Source organism: Myiozetetes cayanensis, unplaced genomic scaffold (genome assembly GCF_022539395.1).
Source record: "Myiozetetes cayanensis isolate MyiCay16 unplaced genomic scaffold, myiCay2020 scf43, whole genome shotgun sequence".
NCBI classification, from domain to species: Eukaryota; Metazoa; Chordata; class Aves; order Passeriformes; family Tyrannidae; genus Myiozetetes; species Myiozetetes cayanensis.
This window is the reverse complement of record NW_026087665.1, coordinates 20883-36702: the sequence shown is the minus strand read 5'-3', so window position 1 is coordinate 36702 and position 15820 is coordinate 20883. Positions and strand designations below refer to the sequence as shown.

Sequence of the window (15820 nt, the reverse complement as noted above, 5' to 3'; positions counted from 1 at the left end):
AGCAGCAAGTGCTCCTATTTTACAACTGAGATTTTAAGTTTATCAACTTGAACTTGTAGAAATATAAATCATAAAAATGATCTCCAAACACAGTTTCATCAGCTTCCAGCATATGTATATTTGAGCTGGCTATCTGCACAAGTCTTTGTGGGAGTTAAAGAAGTTTAAATGCATGCTTACCACATAATTAATGCACACTGTGACAAGTGACAGCATTCCTACTGAAGGTGTTCTATTTGCCTTTCAAAACCAGTAACTAAAATACCTAGAGAGAAAAGCTTCACTACACTTTGTATAGAGCACTGCCTACTAACAGCATCGAAGAAAACTACTCAGAGCAACACTGAATATTTAATTCAGCTGTAAATATAACTAATCTCAGGGAGCTGTTCGGGAAAGGTGAGCACTTGGTGGAGCTGCCAAGCTCCCAATCCAGGCCAGCATCTCCCTCCTGTGGCAATCCCATCCCACTGCAGAGGGCTCCAGCTGTGCCCTGCAGAGCAGAGATGGGCCTCCAAACCTGTCCAGAGCTCCCCACAGCTCAGAACTAACACTCATTTGTAATCTGTTATAACCTCTCCCCTCTGAAAGTCATTCCATGGAATAAACAGAATTATGATTGAAGCCAGACGGCTGCTTGATGCCATAGCTCTCATTATCATTACAAAAAGAGCTGTTATCTCAAAAAACATCTCAGTGCTTGCCTTAACAAAATAGAACTTCTGAGAGCTGTTGGTGTGGGACCATCAGACCTGCCCAGGAGATGATTCCCAAAGGGCTCCCTGCAGCACTGCCCACCCAAAACACAGCACCTGCTAAAGATGGACCTGATTTTAATAATAAGAGTCACGTTTTGCTTAAGAATTCAACACGATATTTTAGACAATAACAGTATTTTAGACATAACAATGACGATCAAAGTATTTTTTAACCCTTATGTTTGCAAAACGATGGCACTTTGCAAGAAAGGGGCACCAGGTTTACAGTCCAAAATTGAAACTGCAGTGCTTCCTAAAAAAACAGTACCTTAAGGAAACCACAGAGCTCCTTTCTAGTGAGAGAGAAAATGTTTACTCACAAAAGTGAGACATCAAACCCTATTCCTCTATTTTTGTTGAATTTCTCAAACATAAATAAATTTATTTGCATCTTCTTGGCTGTGGGAGCAGCACTGACACACTTCTTTACTGAAAAATGCATTTGGGGAAAGGTGAACTCAAGATGCTCATTTCAGCCTCTTGTTAATAGAGAATCTGGTCCCCAGAGATGCAAGGAATGTTTAGCTTCCAAAAGGAAGGACAGATTGGAAACAGTGTGTTGGTACTGAAGTGCCAGGAGGGGATGATGCAACCGGTTCCAAGCCCGAGTTCCTCTCTCCACAGGAAGAACATCCAAGAAACCTGAACCTTGCTGCACTATTTGTTCATCCAAGTCACACACACACCAGGCAAACACCACAGGGACATAATAAAACTCCTACGGGGGGAGATTTTGCTTCCAAAAGATACTGAATCAGTCAGTGCAACACTCAAAACAACCCTGGCAAGCCACACAAAATCCAACATCTCCTGGTTTCCTCCAGCAGATGCAGAAACAAACTGCACTTCTCAAAACACTTCACATCAAAGAGAAGGATTCGATCTTAGAGCCTCCTGAGTTCTTCATGCCATTCCTCTGGGGGATCAGGTGGCTCTGTTTGCAGGGATCAGTATCTTAAAGAGTTTTCTGAGGGCTTGAGAACTCCGAGCGTTCCAGAAAACTGAAGTGCTCGTTAGTAACACTGACCAATTATTTTTAAACACATCAAGTGCTTTTCTCCCTTTTTTTTCTTTTTAAAGGAAAACACTCAGGAGCTGTAAACTCGAGTTACTGACAAAGACTGAAAATAAGGTGGGTAGGGCGTGATGACAGCTGGATGTAGAGGTGTGTGATTTCAACACATCCGCGGTACTACAGATAAATGAACAAAATTATTGCTGTGCGACCTCACATCAGCTCAGAGCAAGATAAAAGGACTATTTTATAGCCTCTGCTGACTTACCAAATAAAGCCAGCCACAAACACCTCCCTGTCACGACACAGTTCGGCAAGCTCACTCCATCCTAACAGCACCAAAAACAGTGGAGTTTTTGAGGAAAAAAGTTTTCCTGGGACTAGTGAAAAATGGTTTAAAGACGAGATGAAATCAAAAAGAAAGCAACCATAAAAAACAGATGCTTGGGGACAAAATAAAAAAACAAACAAACATAAAAACCACAACACAAATCAAAAAAAGTACTCAAAAAACACTGGACACGAGTCAAAAAAGAGTAAGTGGAACACGAATTCCAATAACAAACACAGCCTGTCTTTAAATGGTATCTTTGAAAGACACCTTCTTAAGAAAGTCAGGGAAAGCATTTATTCCGAGGTCTGGGAATTCTTAAGTACAGAAGTTGTCAAATTTCACGTTCAGCTATCAGTGAAAGCTTTAAAATCCCAGCACACAGAGATCCTCCTGCTCCAGGTCTCACCTCCGAGCTGCAGTCTTTGGATCACTGTGCTGAAAGATTATGAATCACAAGGCAAAAGTGCAAAATCCCTGTACAGAGAAGATTTAAATATATAAAACTGTGGCTAGACTTATCCCAAAGATCATCCACACGAGTACAAGTGTGTTCCTCCTTCCAAAGAGAGATAAGGAGATACAACAACAGGGACTGGAACAGTGAGAAGACAACAAGGGGACTACAGCACTCGATGCACCAATAAAACAGAAGTAAGGGGAAAAAATACAGGTAACTATGAGAAAAATGGACAAAACAGATTTCTTATGACCAGTACCTCTTTAGAGAATGAATTACAGACTCTAGGGAATAGAGTCATGGAATACACAAAATGCATTGGTGATTTCTATTGGGACCCAGAGAGCTTTTGTCCTGAAATCCTTCTGGTTCAGTGCTGAATAAACTCCACATGCAGGAAAAGCAACTGTTTTACTGCTTACACAGCAAAGACAAAATCTTTGATCTCTACACCAAGCCAGTCCTCTCAGTGGGGTGTCCCCATTCATCCTCTCACTGAGAAGGGCTAAGGCACTGAATTTACTCACAGAGCTCATCTGGAGAACACAGAGCATGAACAAAATGTCATCCCAGAACAAAAACAAAGCTACACTAAGGGAGTCAGGTAACCCAAGGCAAACCTTCCTGTTCCAGGAGCGACCTACAACCTCTTCAGCTGCACCTTAGAAGCAGCACCCTGAGCCTGATGTTACAAAACAAAACAAACAAACAACAAAAAGACAAATCAAGGACAGCACTGCAAGTCCAAAGGGTCAGCAAGTGCCCTCTTAATAACCTCCCTGAAAGGAAAACTAAGGCTGAACAACTGAGATGGGTTCAGTGGAGGGAACAAACAAAAAGCCCCAGCACAAAGGATGCTCCACTGGCTGTGTTTCCCCAGTCAAAGCACAGAGTTCTGGGTGCACGGCCATGAAACCAAGTTCTTACCACACAAAACGACTCAAGTTTATCTTCTTCAGCTACAGAAGCACTTAAGAAGTGTTTTCTACTGTGGTTTCACACCATGCAAGTCATAGAATCACTGAACTGTTTATGTAAGAGAAGATCCTTCAGCCCAGCACTGCCAAGGCCACCACTTACACATGTCCCCCCCAGTGTCACATCCACACATCTTAAATCCCTCCAGGGATGGTGGCTCAGCCACTTCTCTGGGAGCTTCCTCCAGTGCTTGACAACCCCTACAATGATAGAATATTACCCAAAAAAATTATCTAAACATCTCCTGGCCCCCGAGGTCATTTCTTCTTGTCCTATTCCTTATTCCTTGGGAGAAGAGGCTGCCTTAGCCTCGGTGACACCTCACTGCTCCCTGAATCTTCATCCTCATTGCTCAGCTGCACTGCAGAGCCTCACACTTATTGCAGAGGGCACCTGGGAGGGTGGGGCAGCCAGAGAGGAGACACTTCAGCTGTGCCAGGCAGGGACCTGTCACTGAGCCATAAACCTTTAGTCACTGTGTTCACAAAGACGGAGACAGGATAGGGAATCCTCCCCATCATGTGCCCTGTGTGCCTGGCTGAGGGAAGGCAGGGCACGATTCCAGGTGTCCATCTCTCCCCTCACACTCCCTGGTACCTCCTCCCAGGGCTCTGTCACTCAGTGGAGCCGACTCTGTCTTTAAAACAGAATTCAGCTCAGCGTGCAGTCGCTGATTCGGGCACTAGATGGTGACAGGAATCTGCTCAACCAACCCTTCAGCTGTGCAGGGGAGCAGAGTCAAAGCCCTGGGCATCACCCCCAGGCTCAGCCCCCAGCTCTGACAGCACAGCCACCCCCTCATCTCCTCGGCATCCCACGGGCTGTTCCATGCCCAGGGAGAACTGATCCCGAGGGGCAGACTCACACCCAGGCTGAGAAAGGCGTAACAAGCCAGCAGTGAAGACAGTAACTTACTAATTGTTCTGTTTCCCAAAGCCCATGTGTTTCTTTCTGACCAACTGTCGACCAGTAAGAAGTTTAAGCTCACACTACACTGCTCAATTTCGCTGCATGTGTCTCATGAGCTGCACGAAAAGAATAATTAAGAGGATATTGTATGTTTGTTCCAGGCCAGCTCAAGAACATCAGTCTCACTGCAGTGTTTCAGCGAAAGGCACATTTTCATTGAAATCTGAGCAGGATGAAGGCTCAGAGACACAAATTCTACAGAATCAGAACTCGAAAGTTCTTTCATGTTATTTAATATGTGTACAATTGACTACATCTTTACATAAGAAGCCACAGCAGTATCAGCTGCTAACGACACCAACCTTCGATGTTGAAATACTCTGCCAATTTTACTGATGGATGTTTTGTTGTAAGTCAAAATTCAGCAGGCTGAAAATTCAGTCTACTCAGCCATCATATGACATAGCACCAAAATGCTTACAAAGCAGTCAGTTCCAACAAACCCATTATAAAAGAATCAATTAGAAGAGGAGCATGCTAGAAACTATAGTTCAAAGGAACATTAATGGATATACAAAGTAACTTCAGCAACACATTCTCCGTCTGATGATTGTTGAGGTAACCATCTGATTTATTTTCTTCTGTTTTTCAGAAATTGGGCATTACCCTGTCAAAAGCACCACTGTAATTACATTTACAGGGCTCTCTTTAAGCATTATCCCTCTTACTCCTGAAACAGGTACCCCACACCTCTTTCCCATTCCCCTCCTTCATCCACTCTGCAAACACCACAGTGGTTTCAGCTCCTCTTCTGCTCGAGAGCAAATTGGCAGTAGCATCACTGCCACAGTCCCTCCATGTCTCAGAGACTTTCCAAAAACCCAAAAATTAATTTCATTACATGATTACATGGAAACTTAACAGCAACAGGAAGAAAAACCTACAAAATTAAGAGGTTGTCTGCCCACATACTTCCTGAAATCTCCTACCTTTGAGGTTTCAGATCCAAAGTTTATACTTTAAAGTCTGTATCAAAGCAATCATGAGAAGAGTTAAACTCTGTGACACAAGTGAAAGACTAGAAATTGTCTTTCAGAAGTGGAAAAGAAAAAAACCAAAACAAACAGACAAAAAAAAGGCTTGAACTGTTGAGAGAGACCCTGCAGCTTGCTCAAGTCAGGTTTGTTTCTTTAAGATGCCTGTTAAACAGGATTTGAGGTACCACTAAGTATTTTTATAACTTACAAAATAAAAGGTTTCTTGTCAGTTTTTGCTTTGTAATTATGCAGGGTTTCTTCAGCTAAGTTAGCCAAACATCTGCTGCCTTCCCACCATCTTTTCAATGCTCACTGAAAATTCCCTGGCACTCCTGCCCTTTCCAATGGATTCAGGGACATCCAGAAGGTCTGTCAATCCTTTGTCCAACTCTGTGTAACTAATTACAAAACTAAAGGTAATTAGTAAAACTAATACTAAAGAATATGCATATAAATACTTTAATATGCATATAATTTGACTTTCAGTGGCTTTTTGTCAGCACATACTCTGCTAAACCTCTCCCTGCAATTCACCTTGCAGTTCTATCACCCAAAGGACTCAAAGCTGCCACTTCTTCACTGCGTTGGGCCAACCTGATTCTCCTTTACCTGTAATATTGTCTTGTCTTTCAAATTCCAACAGGCACCCTGAATACACTGCCAAAATACCCAAACTTTACTTAACTCTGCACCAGGAGTCCAAGACAGTTGTCAAACTGTGCTGCCAAGGAAAAGGTAACAGCAGATTCACAGCCTCCACATTCAGGCCTGAAGATGAGGTTTGGAGCTAAACTGAGCTGGGATAGTTTGCCCATTTGCAGCTGACAGTGTGAAGAACATCAAGAAAGTAGAGATATAATGCGATTTCCTAAACCAAGTAAGGAATGTTGTTAATAGATCTTCAGAACTGCTTTGAAGTTGACATGGAGCAGTAAGATTTCAAGGCTCACTAAGATCAGTATTGGTGTACTTTAATTTGGAAAACCCTGCTATCCTGAAGAAGAAAAAACCAAGCCAGTAAATTCCCTCACTTAGACATGAAGATATTTCAGGTTGCCTGATGTTTATCTGCATTTGGCACATTCCAGAACAGTTCTAGTGATAAATGGACCGACACATTTGCAATAATTGAAATCTTCTTAACATTTCAAAGCACACAATGCATGTAAGTGACTCACCACACAGACTCCATGAACTCGGGATACAGAGTTTTATAATCATTTTCAAAATCAATCCAGCGTCCCAATCTGGTAACACTGAGCTGTTAAGACACAAACACAGAGATTGAAAGGCACCTCAGCATCCAAGATCACAGCACATTACCAATATTTATTCTGTAAAACAGATGGATTTTCAAGTGCAGTGTTCGTCCCATATTAACAAAACACAGCTAAGAAATATTTTAGCCTGATAATGGTTCCAAACAGTGTATTTAAACAGGCAAAAATAAGGGAGGAATGAAACCATAATTGTTTAGAACCAAGGTCACACAACAGGCAAATGTGTTCAACACAGCAGAAATGGAAGATCATGAGGGTCATTCATCAAACAGAAATGGTGGATCATTCAAGGTTCAGCCAAGGTTCAAATGCCTGAAAATCGCTTTTCATTACAGTGGTCTCGCTGCTATTTTTAAAACTACTTGTTGCAGAGACGGTCAAAATCCAGAACACGAAGTCTATCAGCTTTCAGTTACATGAAAACATGATGTAACTTGAAGACAAAGAAATGCTGAAAGAAATCGATACGTGACAAGTTATTAAACCATTCCAGGGCCAAGTGCCTTCCTGGACTTCCCACAGCCAGGGCAGGGCTGCCAAGGCCCACAGCACTGACAGCTGTCGGTCCCTGTCTCAGCACAGACTGTGGTCACGTCCACTGGCACAGAGGATGGGCTGGAATAAAAATAATAAAAAAAAAAATATCAGCCAGCTATGGGATTCAGTTGGAATGTGGGGCTCTGCTGATCTCACAGCTCTCCAAAGCCCTGGCTCTGCCAAGAGCCAACCCAGAGACACCAGTCCTGACAGCCTCAGACACGGCCCACGCTGTGTCACAGCAGCAGGGTGAGCACAGAGCAGATTCCTTCTCTCACTTCTGCATTTCCACACAACGCCTGAGCTCCTGCAATGCATCAGTTTTGATTCTGACCTCTAAGCCATTCTGACGTTCCACTAATAAGATCCAAAGCCTAGGACTGATTACCACAAGGATCCACAAAGCTGGAGCATTCTGTTTGCTCTCAGCACTGAAAAGACCTTACACAGCCAAGGAACCTTTTGTATTTTTTCCATAAAGCTCAAACATTTGCTTGTCATTCCAGACAAAAAATAAACACTGTGTGTAGCAGGAATGCTGGCAATTCCTCTCCTAGCACTATTCCAGTACATTTGAATTTATTACAAGTAAAAAGATATTTAAATAAATTTCATAATTTTTCTTAATAATCTAAAATATACATCTGTGTGTGGAAATATACACCTAGACATGAACAAATTTATGAACAAAACAAAATATAAAATACATTCAACATGAAAAAGACTGATCAGCAGTGCAAAAACACCACCTTTGCTTACCCCCAGCAAGGAATTCTCAGTGTCCCATTGTGCCAGCGAGGAACTGCCCAGGGAGCTGGGTGGGAGCACAGCCAGGACAGCTGATCCAGACTGGCCCAAGGGACACTCCACAGCACAAAATGTCATGCCTAGTATAAGAAATCGGGGGAACTTGGCCAGAAACCCCCAACCAGGGGGGACTTGGCCAGGAACCCCCAACCACCGGGCAGAGACAGGTTGGGAAGGGTCAGTAACTGTACTGGGCATCACTTGGGTTTTTTTGGGTTTCACTCCTCCCTCTCCTTTTCAATTGTTATTATTATCAGCAGCACTGTTATAATATTTTATTTTGTTTCAATTAAGCTGTTCTGATCTCCACCCAGGAGTTTTCCTTGTTTTCCCAATTCTCCTCCCCTCTGAGCTAGGGGATAGTGAGTGACTGTGTGGTACTTGGCTGCCAGCTGGGGTTAAACCACAGCAAGGAACAAGAAGGAATCTCGTTATTTTTATTTCCAGAAGCAACAAAAAAAATCACTAACGATGGTTTTTTCAGGGTGTAGATTAAAGTTTTTTTTTTTTTCCAAATGTACAATCCCTGTAGCTTTTCATCCAGGGATTATAAACTAGGGGGAAAAAAATAAAAATCCTTTGGCTAAAAAAGGCCTTGGGGCACAAAGGCTGAAAAAATACAGCCTGTTCTTCCATCCTTCCTTTGGCACTTGTTACTGCAGGCTGGCACTGTAAAACAGAGGCACAGCCAGGAAAGCACCTGGGCACTCCTCAGCTCCAGAAAAACATGGAAAAGAGTCATCACTTCACACACACATCCCACTAACAGCAGATTCAGAGTTCCAGGCTAAACGTACTTTATTCTGGTCACACTGCTAAGGATGGAAATACAGGAGTGTCAGGTTCAATGCACAGGATGAATATTATTCTAAATTAGGAAAAAAACAACTGGGCATTTCTTAAAAAAATTATCTAACCCTTCTACTTCGAACAGCTCTCCAAGCACAAGAGTCTGCACAGAACAATGCTCTCCCTAAATTCACAGGATGCAAAGTTTACACCAATATTCTCCGGGAAGACTGAGCATTTACCCACACCTACTGTGACACAAAATCAGATGCTAGAACTTCTGTTCTTCCAAAAACACGAGCTACTCCCTACACTCTGCCAAGGAAATGACTGGGGAGAGCAAAAAAGCAGGGAGGTTAATGTGCTTTTTTCTTTATTGGCTCCACCTGAAAACCAAAGATGTTTCAATTTCCTACAGAAGGGAAGGCACAAATAAAGAGACAATGCTCAAGGTATCTATTATTTGTTCAGTGTATCTCATTAGACCCTTTGAGCTCCAGGTAATCTGCAAATAACCTTCCACACCACAACAGTCTCTGTTCTGAGCCACAGTGGTGCTCTTTTCATTCCCCCTCCAAGATCACGAGCGAGGAACACACAGAAGCTTAAAGATAGGAGATTTGTGCTCAGAATCAAACAGAAGGATGAAGTTCACCCTCCCTGAAAAACTTGTGCACACAACCATCTAGAGATGTCCAGCAGAACATGGACTGTGCCTTCACTTACCTCCCACTCCTTGGCGTATCTCATCACAATCCCTCTGCACTGGTTGTTGTAGGATTCAATCCCCATCTTCGCCACATCCTCCGGCCCTTTAATGCCCAAGGTCTTGTCGATCTCATATTCCTGGGGGCATTGGAACAACCAAAACAAAGCACCCTCTTATCAAAAGCTTCCAGGATTTCTCTGGATAATTTATGCTCTATGCATTCTAACGAGGCTAAAGGGCCTGCTTTATCCTTTTGAGATGCTTTCGTGAGTACTGCACCTAAACTAAGCAGGGATTTCAAAGGTTCACCCTGGTGTAATTGTTTCTATCTTTAGAAAAACGAACAAAAAAACCTCCAATTTATGAAAAATGTACCAAATAAATACATGTTTATAGCAACGAACCAAGTGCAAGTGACCAGGAGGAAGCTCCCAAAATAACCACACACAAAACCCAGAGCAACACAGCGGCCACAGAACTTGCCATTTCTCTTTTAAAAAAATGTACAACAGCAACAGAAACGCGGCCGATGAGCAGGTGACAACACGAAGAAAGAGGAACCAACAGACATCTCTGTGGGCAAATTTACGACACGTACCACAGGTAAGCCGTGGCAGTCCCAGCCAAACCTTCTGTCAACGTGAAAACCGCTCTGATGAGCAAATCTGGTCACGATGTCTTTGATGGTTCCTGCGAGGATATGGCCGTAGTGGGGCAGCCCAGTAGCAAACGGGGGGCCATCATAGAAGTTAAACCTGCACCACAAAACAAGTCTTACTTGAAGCAAACACTCCAAACAGGGTAAGCCTAAATGGAGCTTCAGTTTCTTCCTCTTCCACTATCAGGTGTCACACTGGCAGAGGGACTAGAGGCAACATTCCACTTCAGTTCCTCCTGACTTGCCACATCTACCAAGATTCCTACAGCCCCACAGCTGGCACAAAGAGCTGGCCTTGCTTACCTGAACATTTCTTTTATAAACCCACCAGGCAGAAAATCACAGGTTTATTACCACTGTTTGAACATTGCTGATGCTTCACAAATCTAAGGGGCAGTGGCAGGACAGCAGCACGAGCTGGGGGCAAAGGGAGCAGCTGCTGCTCACAGAACCAAGGCACAGGAAAGAATGACAGCCAAGCCAACCCCGCATTGTCACTCACAGCTGCCACAGCTTGGAACAGATCCCTACCTAGGTCTGTTCTTCGACTGCTTTAGGCATTCTTGGAAACAATTCAGATCTCTCCAGAGCTTCAATATCTTCTCTTCCTCATTTGGAAAACTTATGTTTTCTGGAACTTGTTGAACCATCCTTTCCCAGCAGTGTCCAAGGAGAGAAAAGAAAATACATATTGAACAGAAGGGAGAAAAAGTAACTTCACAAAAACAACTTAATGTCTTACAAATCCACACCACCAAACCACAGCTCACTTTTCCAAAGAGCTTCATGCAGTATAGACATGGAAGGAAACACTCTAATCCAAAAAAAGCCTAATTTTGACCAAAGTTTTGGAACAGGAAAAGGATTCTCCGTTCACTCAGCTATGGTTGTTCACTTTTTATTAAGCTTTTATTTCTGTTTCTTACAGAAAACAGTCAAAGGGTAAATTGGGTTTTTTTTGGTTACAAGCTTGGGTTTTTTCCTTAGGAAAAGTTTCCAAGTTCAAACTGACCCTCCAGCACCAGCCTTACTTTAAGTGTAGGGATTAAGACCACTGAAGAGGCTCCTTTCCATTGCATATCTACTGCCAGCATTTAAGTGTTTAAAGCAGCACTTTCCCATCAGGCCAGGCCACCATTCTCAGGTGCCCCTAAAAGCAGCCAGATTGCAAAAAGCACAGCTGAGAAAGATGAACATGTGGGAAGAATTCAAACGGATGAGGAAAAACCTCCAAGACCTCAGCTGTGAATCTTGAAAAGCTCTTACAGATACCAGCAAAACCACAATTTCTTTCTAGTTTTGTAAAACTATATCAGACCTAAGCCACAATGGGCTACTTCTTGCTGGCCACTTCCTGGAAGCCTTTCCTTATTTAGTGGGTTTTGGCCACCAGAGCCCAAAGCCATTCTCAAATTCTGAAGAATGCCAAGTTAACAAAAATCACTACAAGCAAAATAATGTCCAAGCAACACAGGGAGGAGAATTCTTAACGTGGTAAGGAACACACAACAGACCTGTCTGGTGTTCCAGACCTGCTGCAACACTCAGAGGGCTCAAATTTCAAGAAAATGCACAGCAGGCAGGAAGCAAAAGCTGTGGGGAATAAGGCTATTTAAAACAGGAGTTCCCCAAGAGCAGAAAACTGGTTATGAAGGTTGTAACAGATGACTGCACCGAATAAACAGGTTCTCCCACCTCTGACTTCAGCGCTGCTGCTCCTGCGCACTCAAGCTCCACTCAGCACTGCAGAATTACACAGTGGCACAAGGACTGAGTCTTCTGATTTACTCAGACATGTAAACACTAACCATGAGCAGCAACAAATGCAAATGCACGAAGGCAATAATTCCAGTTACAGCTGACACGCTGCTGAAGTTCCAAAAGATTTACTTAAAGATTTACTTAAACAAAACCCAGACCACCACAGGAATTGCCACCTCAATGCACCGAGCCCAGGGGAAAAAAACGTGCCCCAAAATGAAACCTCCAGACCAATTCCATCACTCAGCCTTGCTGTATTAATGACAGATCACTCTCTCCACTACGAAACCCAAATTATCATTGTCATACTATTATTATTATTATTGAGAATCCCCCAGGTGACACAGGAGCTGGAGGAGAAGTCATGGGCTGCCAAGGAACACATGGACACAGCCTGGATGTGTTCTTAAGAAGATAAGAACCTTTTAAAAAGGTAATAACCGGCCCTAGCACAGTGAGTTACACCATGTAGGAGAGTTTTCATCATCCTTCCTTGAAACACTAATTAGGCCATGTAATTTGATCACAGAGACAATGGAGATGATAAAACTTCACCCTTCCAAGCCAGCTGGCCCGAGGTCTGAGGTTTTCCTCAGATCAAGCTCAGCTTTCCCCATTCATTGACAAGTGCAGAGCTCTGGGAGGGTGGCCCAGCTGCCAAATGCAGGTCCTCTCACACCCATTAATGCCGGGTGGAGGTCTGGGGGGCGGCTGTGACTGTGACCGGGCTGTGGGAGCTGCACACAGGTCGCAGGTTCCACGCAAAAAAATCACAGTGTCACTGTTGGCCCATTCCTACCCCCTGGGGCACTGCACGGGCACAGCAGAGCCCAGGAACCACAGGGCACCTCCACACACCCCCTGAGCAACGCTGAGGGCTTATTGCATCAGAATCGTGGGGGGGGGGATGACTGATGAGAAGTCACATGTAAACATCACAAACCAGGATTTTAAACAGACTGACTTCACAGACAAAACCACGCTGAAAAATCTATCTATGGCTGGACTTCAGCTGTGCAAAAAAGCCAAGGTTTATCAATCAGCTTAATATCTCTGTACCTACAGTAAAAAATGCTCGTTAATATAAGCAACCTATGTATTTTAAATCAGCTAAAATCAAGGATAACTGACAACACTGAACACAGACTGAGCAAAAATACCACAAATGATGTTACAGAGGTTATTATACAAGTGCATCTAATAAAACAACACTTTTGGACAACACTCTAAATTTACATAGACGTTAATAAACACAAGGGAGGTTTCTCTATTCATTTTCTTCTGACAAAAAGCATTAAAGTTTGAGACAATGCATCACCAAGGAGGCTTTTTTTAAACACACTCACTTTTCTACAAGATAACAACATTCACTAGGAAAGGTGTCAAAGCCTGGAGGTTGTACTACAGCAGTCTCAGACTTATGCTGGGCTCCTTATCTAGAAGAAAAAAATAAACAAGCATTAAAAGCATAAGAGCAAGTTAGAATGTGCTTTTTAAAATACTAATACTTTTTTTTAAATAAAAAAATAAATGCATGAAAACACCACTAAGGATGAAATGAACCAATACTTCAAAATGTTGTTGGACTTATCACACAGATAAGTCAGTTTTAGCCTGTATTTCATGAGGTCTTAAGAAACTTTTGTCATCATCATAATCCCCTGATTAAAAATGCAACATTTACCATTATGGGGAAAAAAAAAAAGAAATCTAGGTTATTTTGAAATAACTTTGAACTACAGAGTTTTATTTAGAAAAAGCAAAAGCAGTGTCAGCTGAGTTAGCAAAGCAGCTGTTATGTGACAACTAAATTCTGCTAATACCTGACAGCTGCTTCCTAAGCATGAAAAGAAATTAATAAAAAGCTTTCTTCACTTTCCAGAAGGCTCCCAGGGGTGGGGAAGCCAACATTTGCTGGAGATACCAAATACATCACAGCTGCAGCGATTTCCTCAAAAACGCCCCTCCAGTAAAAGGATGCTGAAGGGAAAGCTGAAGGCATCTTACGTATTGAAAGGCACCTGAAGTTCCTTGTAAAAATAATTAATGAAACTAAGACTTGCTAAGTATTAAGGCTCTGCAATAACACCTTTAATAAACACGTGGTTTAAGCAAAGCCTAAATTCCAGGAAAAAAAAAAGCCAAGAACCTGTGCAGTACCCCGGGAGTAAAACACGCATAAAGGTAACGTTGCACAGACGAGCTGTACCGCCCGGAAAGGCGCCGATAACCCCAAACCCCGCCGAGGAGCTGCCGGCCCGGCCGGACCCCGCTACCGCGCTGCGGGCGGCGACAGCACCGGCACCTGCTGGCACGGGTTTATGGGACTCCCAACGGTGCCGGCCGCCCCGCACAGCCCGCACCTCGCCCCCGGGGGTCAGCCCCGCAGCGCTGGGGCCGGTCCCGCAGCGCTGAGAGCCGGGGGGGCCCGGCCGCGCTCACCTCCGTCCCGCCATGATGGGGCCGCGCCCGGCGCCGCATGGCCGGAACCGCGCCCGCCGCGCCGCCCAATCCGCTCGCCGCTCTCTCCGCCCGCACCCAGCACCGGCTTTCTAAGGCGGCCGCCCATTGGGCGCGGGCTCTGCCGGGAGCGTTGCGTCACGGCGGCGCGAGGCGGCCCGGGAAACCCTTTCCGCGAGCCCGCCCCGCGGCTCCTCATTGGCCGGGCGGGCGGGGGGCGGGGCCGGAGGGCGGGGCCGGGAAGGGCAGCGGGAGGGGCGGGTCAGTCCCGGCCGGGCCGCCGTGGGGGGCGGGTCTCCGCCAACTAAAATGGCTTTTTAAAGTGATAAACGGCATTTCGTGGCCTGCGGGACTTCTCCGTTCGGAGACCCGCGGGCCTGAACGTGGAACAGAGTGAAAACATTCCCCTTGCCACAGGATTTCCCCTCACAGACACGAGAAAGGAAACAGTGAGAGCCCAGGAGTGAAACGAATTTGACCTTTGAGTTGAGGCCCCGGGGAGCTGTGCCGGGGGTCGTGGATAACCCACCCGGCTCTAGCCCAGCCAAACCAGGACACTGGGCTTCTCCCAGTGAGTGGATAGCAAGGGCAACTGAGGCACTCCACCAAACACCTCTCAGGAGCTTGACCTTCCCTCTGCTGAAGGGATACTCTTAATTATCTAGATACCAATTCTCAAAGCTGTAACTACAATACAAGTCCCTCCTCTGCTGCTGCACTCCAACTAAAAAATAAATAAATAAATACACACCCACCCCCAAACTTATAGGTGGGTTCCCATATGTCAAAGGAAACACAAAGATTTGGGGAAAAAAAAAAGTTATTTCTGGCTGGCAACCACTGTGAAATTACAAAACATTCAATGATACATTAAAAAGCATTTCCTCTGCCTTTCCAGTGGTGAAAACAGCTGTGAAAAGGCTCCTGAACAGGGGAAAATGGAAGTTAGCCCAGGCAAGGGATGGAGGGAGACAGATGCTCTTCCCAGCCTGCACAGCTAAATCCCAACCAGAACAGGCCGTGGGGAATGAAGGTCAAGTCAATAATGGCACAAACAGTTCAGCTGCCACCATGTCACGATTTCCTATTGCTCTAAAAACTCCGGTACCGATACAAACGTAGGTATCAATGAAATGTTTCAATAAAGTCTTTGCATTTTGATTTGCAGGACTGGGCACGGGATGAGCTCGTTGGTCTGTCCAGGGCAGTCTCAGTCCGTGGATCAGCGACAATCCAGATGGGAAGGGAGCCACGTTAGCTGGAATTCTCACCTGCAGAAAGAAGTATGAGATTGTTTCCTATACACAATTTTGTACATCCCTCTAGAACAG

The 15820-nt window shown here is 44.4% G+C and overlaps 1 protein-coding gene and 1 non-coding gene across 2 annotated transcripts in view; both read right to left on the bottom strand.

Annotated features, from left to right (window-relative positions):
• Window positions 1-14537, bottom strand: part of IARS1 (isoleucyl-tRNA synthetase 1) — an 88398-nt gene extending 73861 nt beyond the window's left edge. The window contains exons 1-6 of the mRNA XM_050330678.1: window positions 14472-14537; window positions 13376-13465; window positions 10800-10919; window positions 10209-10365; window positions 9628-9747; window positions 6667-6749 (exon numbers count right to left, since the gene is read on the bottom strand). Of these exons, the coding sequence (XP_050186635.1) occupies window positions 6667-6749; window positions 9628-9747; window positions 10209-10365; window positions 10800-10918 (479 nt within the window). The 5' untranslated portion in view covers window position 10919; window positions 13376-13465; window positions 14472-14537. The remainder of the gene's footprint in view (window positions 1-6666; window positions 6750-9627; window positions 9748-10208; window positions 10366-10799; window positions 10920-13375; window positions 13466-14471) is intronic.
• LOC126648037 (small nucleolar RNA SNORA84) lies at window positions 12739-12875 on the bottom strand. The gene has a single exon (XR_007630699.1). It is a non-coding gene; the product is annotated as a small nucleolar RNA SNORA84 (small nucleolar RNA).
• Window positions 14538-15820: the final 1283 nt, after the last annotated feature.